Source organism: Setaria viridis, chromosome 2 (genome assembly GCF_005286985.2).
Source record: "Setaria viridis chromosome 2, Setaria_viridis_v4.0, whole genome shotgun sequence".
NCBI lineage: Eukaryota > Viridiplantae > Streptophyta > Magnoliopsida > Poales > Poaceae > Setaria > Setaria viridis.
This window is the reverse complement of record NC_048264.2, coordinates 5,826,575-5,837,984: the sequence shown is the minus strand read 5'-3', so window position 1 is coordinate 5,837,984 and position 11,410 is coordinate 5,826,575. Positions and strand designations below refer to the sequence as shown.

At 52.7% G+C, this 11,410-nt stretch overlaps 2 protein-coding genes across 2 annotated transcripts; both read right to left on the bottom strand.

The window, feature by feature from the left end:
* Window positions 1–1,699: 1,699 nt before the first annotated feature.
* LOC117843724 (pentatricopeptide repeat-containing protein At1g59720, chloroplastic/mitochondrial) lies at window positions 1,700–3,880 on the bottom strand. The gene has a single exon (XM_034724402.2). It carries the CDS (start codon window positions 3,768–3,770, stop codon window positions 2,082–2,084), a length of 1,689 nt encoding a protein of 562 aa, XP_034580293.1. The 5' UTR covers window positions 3,771–3,880; the 3' UTR covers window positions 1,700–2,081.
* Window positions 3,881–4,572: 692 nt separating this feature from the next.
* LOC117843723 (plasma membrane ATPase 1) lies at window positions 4,573–10,425 on the bottom strand. The gene is made up of 21 exons (XM_034724401.2): window positions 10,217–10,425; window positions 9,452–9,571; window positions 9,227–9,325; window positions 9,010–9,147; window positions 8,781–8,915; window positions 8,509–8,688; window positions 8,214–8,420; window positions 7,998–8,117; window positions 7,804–7,923; window positions 7,593–7,715; window positions 7,404–7,508; window positions 7,177–7,321; window positions 6,844–7,008; window positions 6,492–6,730; window positions 6,376–6,408; window positions 6,196–6,277; window positions 5,892–6,052; window positions 5,605–5,790; window positions 5,333–5,515; window positions 5,050–5,228; window positions 4,573–4,931 (listed from the first exon to the last, which is right to left on the bottom strand). The coding sequence occupies exons 1-21, from the start codon at window positions 10,268–10,270 to the stop codon at window positions 4,835–4,837; spliced, it is 2,871 nt and encodes a 956-aa protein (XP_034580292.1). The 5' UTR covers window positions 10,271–10,425; the 3' UTR covers window positions 4,573–4,834.
* Between the last annotated feature and the right edge of the window lie 985 nt (window positions 10,426–11,410).

The following is an 11,410-nucleotide window of genomic DNA, read 5'->3' as shown; positions in this document are numbered from 1 at the left end:
GCAGGCCGCTGCAGAGGTTGTCGTTCACGGTGACGGTCTCCGGCGAGCAGCCGGCGGCGAACGAGTTCGTGTCGGCTGCTGTCGTGTGGTCCGACGGCGTGCGTCAGGTTCGGAGTCCGATTATTGTGCACACAGTGGATGTTCAGTAGAGTATAACGCACCAAATTGATTGAGGTGACTGCTCAGGACACATGTCGCATTAGAAAACATAGGTTAATTACAAAACTAATTGCACAAATGGAGTCTAATTCGCGAGACGAATCTATTAAGCTTAATTAGTCCATGATTTGACAATGTGGTGCTACAGTAACCATTTGCTAATAATGGATTGATTAGGCTTAATAAATTCGTCTCGCGAATTAGCTTAGGTTTTGCAATTAGTTTTATAATTAGCTCATGTTTAGCCCTCCTAATTAACATCCGAACATCCAATGTGACACTGCTAAAGTTTAGCACCTAGTATCTAAACACCCCTCCATTTTGTTGTCAATGTTGCAACAGCTGACAAAATAAACATGATTGTCAGAATCGTCCAGCTCAACAAGCTGAACAGGCTAAACATGATTGATGATTGATCTCTCAGTCTCTCTCATTGGACCAAGGGGCGCCGCAAGAAAGAAAAGAAAAGCATTGCAATTCAGATTCAGGCATGTTGATTATTATGGCAAACAGCAGTTAAAGTAGATTGACGAAGTAGATTCGGGTGAGATAGGTGCCCCCGGCCGTCCTTGATCGTACTCGCTGATCCGATCCAAGGCGACCTTCCGCCTCCGACCTAGCAGCTTCTTCTCCCGCTCCCTCCGCCTCTGCCGTGGTCGGCCACCGCCGCCGCCTCGTCGAAGAAGAAAGGTTCCAAGCCTGCGCAGCCCTCGTCCTCCACCTCGGAGGAGCGAAACCCGGCCGCCGCTGCCATGAAAACCGATGCGCCATGGAGAGGAAGCGCCCGTGGACGTGGAGTGCCTGCCTAGTGCCCAGGGTCCTGGGGTGGACGGTATTTCATTTACCGTCCTCCCCTTGAGGGCCTGGAAGCCGTCCGATCGGACATGTGCGGCCCAGATCCGGCCGGGTCGCAGTCTGACTAGTCTTCTTCGGTCTTGGGAGCCGGACGGCGCGGGAGGCTGGAGCTCAGGTGGATGTGGATCGCGCGACAACCGACAATGGCGCAGCGGCGAAGCTCGACGGCGACCGCGCTGCTTGAGGAGACGAGGACGCTGGCAATCTCGGTGGCTGCTTTCGTCAAGCTCAGCTGCCCCTGGAACCGGATCCGTGCTGTGCTTTGCGGGGAACGGAGAGGCTGGCGTTCAGCAGAGGCTGCTGCAGAGGTGGTCGTTCACGGTGGCGGTCTCCGGCGCGCTGCCGGCGGTGGTTAACGAGTTCGTGTCGGCTGCTGTCGTGTGGTCCAACGGTGTGCGTTAGGAGTCCGATTATTGCGCACACTGTGGATGTTAAATAGAGTTAGGACACCCCCAAATTTCCCATTTCGAAAAAAAAATAGACACCCCCAAATTGAGTCGATATAAACATTGTGTCAGTATAAACATTGACAAAACATTTTATTGTCAGTGTTTTGCAACAGCTGACAAATACTCAATCGTGCATATCGACACAGGTGATGGCAAATCTTGGTTTTAGAAGATTTGCTATGGCATGTGAAGAATTATTCCATTCATATGCATCGAATGCAAGTTGCTATGTTCGATTGAGCAAAACCGATCAAATGAGCTTCTATGGAATAAACTGATTCACACTCACTCTACCTACATTGAATTTACCATTTCTCCTTTTTACTTCTACAAAGTATTTGACTTCTGTTTTGAACTATCACCTCATACTGTCAATACATGACCGCACAGTGGATGCCGGGAGATCCAGCTCCCAGCCAGCATATGGTGAACAGAATCATCTAGCGCAACAGGCTAAACAGCCACCTGTCAGTTATCTCCGGCCGTGAAGTTGATGGTCATTGTAATCGTGATATTTGAACATGGCAACGCCTTCTCTTGGAGGCCTCCACAGGCGCTTGTAACTGAACATCAACAGGATCTTTCAAGACAGAATTACAGGTAATCATGGCTCAAGAATCACCAGTAATCTTTGCAAGAACATGATCCATCCTTGAAGTGGTGGAACCGAATTCGATCCCTCACGATGATCTCCACATCATAGAGCTTTGATATGAGCTTGCTGATCGTGTGGCAGTCTTTGCACACTCTAAGATTCTTCAGAATTCGAATTGGTGCTCCAGGTGTCGCATTGAGTAGGCCAAACGATATGGCTAGCCGTTCGCTGTGCAAACGCAGGGTGGCGCCCTTGGTGCGATCAGCATCAGCAACCATAGGTGCCTCTGAAAGGTCCGGCTTGTATCCAGCAGATGTGAGCCTCTCTTGAATCTCATCCAGCTTCTCATAGATCTCTTCTGACTGAGGATGCGAAGTGTCGCCAGCGACAAACTGGTGCACGGAGCCAGCCATTTCAATGGAGCTGAACCCCGGTTCCTTCTTGAAGCCCTCTTCGCTCATCAACTGCCGGATCATGCCCACGTCATTCCACCGCTGTGCGGACGCGTAGACCCTGGAGAGCAGGACGTAGACGCCGCTCACGGCATCATCAGGGACATCGAGCGCCAGCTTGGCCATGGCCTCGCTGAGTTCCAGCCCAGCGTTCCTCTTGCAGCACGCGTCGAGCAGGCTCCTCCAGATGACAGAGTCGGGCCGGCAGTTCATCCCGGACACAACGTCGAGGGCCTCCTCAATGAGTCCCGCTCGCGCGAGGATGTCCACCATGCACCCGTAGTGCTCGATCCTCGGCCTGATCCCGTACTCGCTGACCATGGCAGCAAAGTACCTCCTCCCTTCCTCCACCAGCCCGCCGTGGTTGCACGCGCTGAGCACCGCGACGAAGGTGATCGCGTTGGGAGAGACGTTCTCCGTCTTCGTCATCCGATCGAACAGGTCCAGAGATTCCTGGACGCAGCCGTGGTTGGCGAGCGCGAGGACCATGGCGTTCCAGGACGCGAGGTCCCGCGCGGGCATCCGGTCGAACACCTGCCGCGCGAGCTCCACCGCCCCGCACTTGCTGTAGAGGTCGACGAGGGAGTTGTTGATGAGCACGTCGCGGGACACGGCCGCGGCGGCGTTCCCAGAGCTGGCGGCGCCGCCGAGCTCGCGGAGGAGCATGGCGTGCGCGTAGAGCCCTAGCGAGAGCGCGCCGGCGCCGGCGCAGGCGCCGAGCACGCTCTGCACGGTGTAGGCGTCTGGCGCGAGGTCGGGCCGGTCCCGCTGCATCTCCCGGAACAGGTCGAGCGCGGCGAGGTGGTCCCCGTTCCCCGCGAGCGCGTCGACGGCGGTGTTCCACGACACGAGGGTGCGGTCCGGGATGCGGCGGAAGAGCGCGAGCGCGGCGTCCGGGTCGCCGCAGGAGGCGTAGAGGTGGACGAGGGAGTTGGCGACGACGGTGTGGGCGGGGGCGAGGGCGAGCTTGGCGGCGAGCGCGTGGAGCTGGCGGCCCTCGGGCAGCGCGGCGAGGAAGGCGGCCGCGGAGAGCGCGGCGGGGAGGGAGAAGTGCGGCGGGGGTGTCCGGGAGGGGCCGGAGGAGGGGGAGGCGGAGTGGAGCGAGCGGAAGAGGAGCAGCGCGCGGTGGGAGAGGTCCGCGCGGCGGGAGCGGGCCAGGGAGCGGAGCAGGTTCAGGGAGGAGCGGGCGGTGGCGGCGTCGGTGGCGCCGCGCGGCGGGGCGGCGGGGATGGAGGAGGTGGACGCGGCGATGGAGGGCATGGTGAGGGAGGAGGACGGGGTGGTGGGGTTGACGCGGCGGCCGCGCAGCGCATGGCGACCGGCGGGGAGCGGGGGATAGGGGAGGTTTTCTGCGGGGATTTGGATATGGTGGGGAGAGCGGGGTCGTGTGGACGGCAGCGCGCGCCACGGGTGGGGGGATGGGCGGCGAGTTTGCCGTGTGTGTTTTTTATTGCTGGGCCGGGCACGGGCAGATCTGCAGATGGGCCAATGCGCCAGACGGCCTGAGCACAGGCGGCAGCCCGCGGCGGGGAGAGCGAGAGAGAGAGAGGGTTTGAAGGGCTTTCTTTCTTGGGCCTGTCGCATCGCCCCATATGGGATAGCAGCCCAGGCTGCAGGTAGCGCGCGCTCCTGCTGCACCTGACCATCATCTTCTTCTGTCGGATTCGGAGGAATGAACAGGCGCCGTGCTGCTGCTGATACCCAACAATGCTGGGCGGCAAGGACCTACCCATGTGGAAGTGGAGCCACGCCACTACACCATGCGCATCAGGATCACCATCAGATCAGGTCTCCTAGCAAGTAGCAACAACCGGGCACGGAGAGAGCAACCCACATGCCAAGAACTCCACAAGCCTATGCAGGCAGCCAGTGAATGCAGTGCAGCATGGATCCAGCCACGACGACTGCAGCGCAAGCCCAGGACAGCGTTTCTCAGCCATGTGAGGCCACTGGTGCTGTCCAGGCCGCAACGGTAACATTGCACATGCTCATGCCCACACACACATCAGATTCAGGAATCCAGGGCAGCAGGCAGGCAACCAAGGCCAGATAGCACAGGATATAACAAAGCAAAAATGTTGTACTATACTATCATCTACTAATAAGCACTACAGGAGTATGTCTCATCTCAATCCGGTAAATGGTCTGCCGGGGGTGGTTAATGGACAACAGCATATTGGGGTGAGACTAAAGGCGATAAGCACCGCACCGACGTTAGAAACATATCATCATCATCATCAAGGACCAAGCATGGGTTTCCTTATTGCTGCCTAGTACAGTATATAGTAAGAAGAAGCTGCCTCTATAATCAATCCATCGATCCATCACACGGTGTAGGACTGCTGGATGGTCTCCATGTCCAACCCCTTCTGCCTCACCACTGACTCCATCTTCCCCTTCAGGGTGTTCACTTCTCGCAACCTGCATCACAAACAACAGACCAGGTGCCATTCAGGTTCCACGTTCAGTGAAAGACGCTCAAGGAACAACTGCAGTTGGGCAAGACGGGGTATCCAGAAACTCTGGAATAGCATTGTACCTCGCCATCTCGGCTCTCCTGCGTGCCTCCTCCGCGAGCTGGTTGAGTTCGTTGAAGGTCGTCTTGTTCTCGAATATGGATGCCTCCGGTGCCTGGAGCCCATGGAGCGTCCTCTGAGCGTGCGCCCACTTGAGCTCCCTCTCTTCCCTCCCGAAATCCTTCTTCCTTGTGAATGCGATCTGTGTACAATGGAAGCAAACACGAAAGGGTACACATTTGACAGTCAGCAGATGGTAAGTTGAATGTTAACAAGCATTCTGTGCGTGCGTGTGTGTGTCCCTACCCTCTGCTCAAGGACGAGATCCCATGCCCTCCCGCTCAGAGCGTAACGGGTGAGGAACTTGATGACATCCAGCGGGAAGTAGAAGACAACATTGTAAAGCCAGATGACACCGGCCCAGCCCCATCCAATACCCTTGATAGCGGCAAATGCCCAGTTGGCATATACAGCAATCAGAGTAGCGATCTGCGAACAAGATGGATGTGAGCTAAAATGCAAAAAGGCAATATGGCAGCAAACCTGAAATGGAATTCAGAGAACTTCAGATCGCTCACCAGCTGCGCCACCAAGAAAGCAAAGACCAGCAAGAACCCAGGACGCTCCACAAACGACCAGCTGCGAGACCGTGTCACAAAGATGAGGGCTTGACTTATGGTGCTGACTTGAAGGTACACGGCAGAGGCAAGCTTCTGAAAATCATCCTGGGCAGTTTTCTCAAGGCTTTCGACACCAAACACTCGCTGCAGATTAGGAACCATGACAAGGGTGATCACTACACCGATTGACATGTACAATAAATTGCCCAAAACCTTAAGATGCTTAAGAAACTATTGGTCCATACCGGGAAGAAGTCAGTCTTGTATGCAGCCCAGAAGAAAATGACTGTCATCATGGCCAAATATCCACCAAGAACTACTCCAGTTGCAAAGATCTCAGCTAACTTCCAGCTATCAGGCTGTGGAGATGGTTTTACTCTGTCCTTCGAGATAGTCATAATGGTACCTATATTCATGTCAAAAGGTTGAGGTTGTTAGGTAACCTAATCTGCGACTTAACTTGAAACGTGTGTAGATTTCAACAGAATAAATAATTGATAAATTACAGGTTTTACTCTCTATAAATGAATTAACTAAAAGCAGGCTTACCATCGTTGAGGATGGCAATTATCAGGACCATAAACGGTGGGAAGTCAAACTTCCATATCAGCGCAAGAAGCATAAAGCCAAGCTGTGACAATGAAGATGTAGAGATCAGTTAAATTATTGGTCCAATCAGCCAACAGAGCATTATTCCCGAAATAGTAAATACTAAGTACAAATACATACCACAATACGGATGGTAATTGACACAGCATATATCTGCAAGCACAAATGCACTATGAAGGTACTGAACAAAGAATGGAACACTAAGAAACTGAAAAGACACTCCAGGATTGGCATACCGTATAATTCTTCATCCTTTGGAAAATTGCCCGACTCGTCAGCACAGCACTAATAATCACGCTAAGGCCTGGTTCAGTCAGGACAATGTCTGATGCACTACGTGCTGCGTCGGTGGAGTCTGCTACTGCAATACCGATATCAGCCTTCTTCAAAGCTGGGGCATCATTTACACCATCCCCAGTCATGCCACAAATGTGTTTCCTTGCTTGCAAGCGTTTCACGATCTCATACTTGTGTTCTGTTAAGCAACGGAAAAGGATGAACTAGGCATCAGTGCTGCAAACAGATGGTGAAGAACCGTTGATCCCTATGAAAAAAGAGTTCTAAAACAGATAATCTCCAAAATTGTACCTGGAAAGACTCCAGCAAAACCATCAGCCTGCTCGATCAATTCATCAACTGGCAAAGAAACAATTGACTCATCCTTATGCTGCCCGAGTAAAGCAGATGAAGGGTACATATTGGTACCCATGCCCAAACGACGTGCTGTTTCCTTCCCAATAGCAAGCTGATCACCTGAAAGGAAAACATAGGTTGAATCAATGTCACAATACATAAATCCATTAGCACGCCCAATCTGCGAACACAAATTATTAGCAACATGTTTGCAAGGAACCTGAGGATAATTCCAGATTTAGAGCAATCAACCCAAGAAAGTGTGGACAGTGATGAAATATGACAAACCTGTAATCATCTTGACATTGACACCAAGATCGAGTGCCCTTCTGATCGTTTCTGCACTATCATGACGAGGGGGGTCAAAAAGGGGCAAGAGCCCAATGAACTGCCATGGTCCTCCAGGACTCTCTTTCCTACCATCTGGCACTTCCTGTACATGAATATTGTCAGTCAAGTACAATAGAAATTAAGCTAAAGAGTGTAGCAATAGTTCATGTCAAGGGATCTCAAACCTGGTAAGCTACACCAAGTGCTCGCAAGCCACGCTCAGCAAATTTGTCAATCACAGCTCTGACCCTTCTTTCAATATCCGACTTGTTGTGCGCAAGATGAAGGATCTGTTTAACTTCCACTATTAATAAGTGAAATCGTATTCACAAATGTAGAGTTCCCAATACGTGCTGTGCTTAAGAAAACAGTACCTGCTCTGGTGCTCCCTTGCTAACGCGATGCATTCTTCCCTCTCCATCAAGGTAGGTTAAAGCAGTTCTTTTGTCAGTTGGATTAAATGGCAGAAAGTGAATCTCTTGAACACCAGCACGAGCCTTTTGTCAAACAAGCAAAATAAAGGAGAAATAGTTAGACGAAAAGTAAATTAGCTTTACATCACAAACTCAAAAGAAACCTGATTACCTCCTTTGGATCAGCCAGCATACCAACTATTGTGGCATCTATGGCATCCTGATTTTCTGTACGAGAAGCTCTGGCAGCCATCAGAATTACCGTATCCTGATCAACACCTCTTTGGAAAACCTGCCAGTTAATTTGCAATATGTTATAACTACTGCAAGATACATAGAAAGAAATACTATTGAACTTCAGCCTACCTCAATGAGGCTCTTGTCCACAGTCAATTTGTTCAATGTTAATGTCCCAGTCTTGTCACTGCAAAGGACATCCATGCCAGCCATTTCCTCAATTGCTGTCATTCTTTTAGTAATTGCTCCCTACACAAGTGTGCAAAAATTTCAGTATATTAAATTCCCATATTAGATCGCTTGAGCAACAAACATCAAATTTTTCCTCGTTGTACAAGTGCATACCTGTTGAGCCAAGCGATGCGCTCCAATTGCCATAGTCACAGAAAGGACCGTGGGCATGGCAATTGGAATCCCTCCAATCAGAAGCACCAACAGATTGTCAATTCCTGGTCGGTAAGCCCTGCGTTGGATAGGGTACATGACGATAAGCTCCACGAGCATTCCCAGAGCAATTGAACAGATGCAGAAGTTCCCGATGGCAGTCAGAACCTGGATTGTGAAACAACAGATACCATCACGTAAGAAATTTTCCAATGAATAAAGTAAGCAAGTGCTGAGAACAGGATTAGAAGCTTGCCTTCTGGAAATGACCAACTTGGTTCGTTGAATCGACAAGATGTGCTGCCTTGCCAAAGAATGTGTGCACACCAGTGGCAATGACAACGGCCTCAATTTCGCCCTGCTTGCAAGTGGAACCAGAGTACACTCCATCACCAGGGCCTTTGGTCACTGGAAGGGATTCACCAGTAAGTGCAGACTGCATAAGAGCAACTCAGAAAGTCAGAAGAAGCACAACTTTTAGGATCAACCAGTACACATAAGAGCAGAGCAACTGCAATTTGCAATGACCTGATCGATCTTCAGAGGGTCACCCTCAAGCAGACGAGCATCAGCTGGAATGATATCCCCAAGCTTCACACTGATGATGTCTCCTGGCACAAGGATAGCCGATTCCTCCTCGGTCCACCGGCCATTTCTGAGAACCTTTACCAGAACAAACCAAAATCAGTACCCTCCACCTTCAGGCAACAACAGCGCTTCGACCCAAACAACAAACAAGATCCTTTCAGTACTGTACCTTGGCCTTGGGGGCGAGGCGGGCCATGAGAGCGGCAGCGGCATTGCCGGCATTGTTCTCCTCGATGAAACTGATGGTGGAGTTGATGATGAGCAGAGTGATGATCCCTACAAAGTCCTGCCAGTCCGGTGGCTTACCCTGAAAAATCAGCAAAACACATCAAACCCTCTGAACCCACAGTTCCAACAAGACACCCGCTGTGAGAATCATCACTTACTCCTCCGTTGGCGAGCGCGATGGCCATGATGGCGGCTGCCTCCATGACCCAGGACAGCGGGTTCCACATGAAGCCCAGGAACTTGAGCACCTTGCTCTCCTGCACAGGCACACGCACACAAATCCATCATGTAACTTCACATCACACCATCTGCCAGATCGAGTAACAGACCGAGTAACAGGAACAGAAAGGCATGAGGCAAAGGCCGCGGATTCCCTCACTCACCTGCTTCTCCTCCAGCTTGTTGGGCCCGAAGATGGCGAGGCGCTGCTCCGCCTGCTCGGTGGAGAGGCCCTGCGGGCTGCATCGGAGGTTCTCGAACACCTCCTCGATCGGGATGTTCTCCTGCGCAGTCACAAGAACACACCATCGCATCAAACCACGGCACAAAGATCAGCGCGAAACCAAGAGCAGAATCATCCAGCTTTTTCGGGGGACGCACGCTTTGGGGAAAAAACAATCTCGCTGCTCGGGAGCGGCGGAAAACGGCGCGGATTGGGCGGAAAAAGGAGGGCGAACGTGCGCGGATTGAAAAGGCGAGTACTGAAAAGGTGAAACGAAAAAAAGAAAAAAAAATGGAGAGAAGTCGAGCGTAACCGCAGCGAGATGCGGCACGAGACCGACGCTGACGCAAACCAAGCGCGCGGCGGGCCGAATCGGCGGGTGGGGCAACCGGGAGCGAACTGCGGCCGCCGCGGAGCGGGGATCAGGGAATCCCGCCGAGATCGAGCGAGAACACGAACTGGGAGAGAGTACTAGACTACTAGTCCACCACCAAGCAGCAAGAACACCCGCCACCGAACCAAAACGCACTCCAAAAATCCACGAAACGAGAGGCGGAGAGGGCGCAGCAGAGATGAACGGAGCAGAGCGCCACCAGACGGTCCAAATCCACCCCAAAAAGTAACATCAGGAGAGAAAAAAAAAACGCAGAAATCCAAGAGTTTTGGTGAGTTCTTGTGGGACTGGAGGGGAAGAGGAGGAGCGTACGAGATCGACGGCCTCCTTGAGCACGGCGTCCAGATTGGCCGCCTTGTCCTCCATCCTAGCTCCCCGGCCGGCGGCCGCCTCTCCCCTCCTCTCCCGGCGGGCAGCAGAGAGAGCGGCTCGGTTGCTCTGCCAAGTGCGGCGAGCTTGCTGGCTGGCAGGCAGGCTACCACACCTCACTACACCCCAACAGCGCGGCGCAGGCTGGCGCGGCGGCACGCCTAAATAGCAGGCGACGGGAGGCAGGGGAGACGAGAAATCGGCGTGGGATCTTCACAGGGGTGTGGGGACTGCACTGGAGACCGTACTGGGCTGTGAGACTGGGGGCGTGGGGGCGTGCGGGTGCTCATCCGCTGCGGCCACCAACTGTGTGGCAACCATTGCGCTCATCCACCTCTATCTATAGCTTTTGACTCTACGGTCGGCATTACGTGCAAGGTCGACCAGACGAGGCGTGAATACGTAACCCGAACACGCGTGCAAGCGATCAATGCCAGAGATAGAACCGCGGCGCGGCGCACGGTCCAAGAGAGCTTTTTCCCCTTATTTTTGGACCCTTGAAAATGGTGGCTTTATTGCTGCGGATATAGCACACTTGTGCGTCATGGGGCGGGTTAGCGCGCGTGTTACGTGTCGTGTTTTCTGGGTGGTTCGAGTCTACATGTCGGGTAAGTTGTTTGCTGAAACCAACATGCAGGGTGCAGGCGTTTGTAGGGGATCAGGCCGTTCGCCACTCGTAGGTTCAAGCACATGATGAGGATATCCGTGACAACTGGCGGATATAGCACACTTGTGCGGCGGGTTAGCGCGCGTGTTGTGTGTCGTGTTTTCTGGGTGGTTCGGGTCTACGTGTCGGGTACCATGAGTTGTTTGCTGAAACCAACATGTAGGGTGCAGGCGTTTGTGGGGATCAGGCTGTTCGCCACTCGTAGGATAAAGCACATGATGAGGATATCTGTAACAACTGGCGGATATAGCACACTGGTGCGTCGTGGGGCGGGTTAGCGCGCGTGTTATGTGTCGTGTTTTTCAGGTGGTTCGGGTCTACGTGTCGGGTATCGTGAGTTGTTTGCCGAAACTAATATGCAGGGTGCAGGTGTTTGTGGGGATCAGATCATTTGCCAATCGTAAGGTCAAGCACATTATGAGAATATCCGTGACAACCGGCGTAGAGCCGTGGATAGAGGGACGCGATCT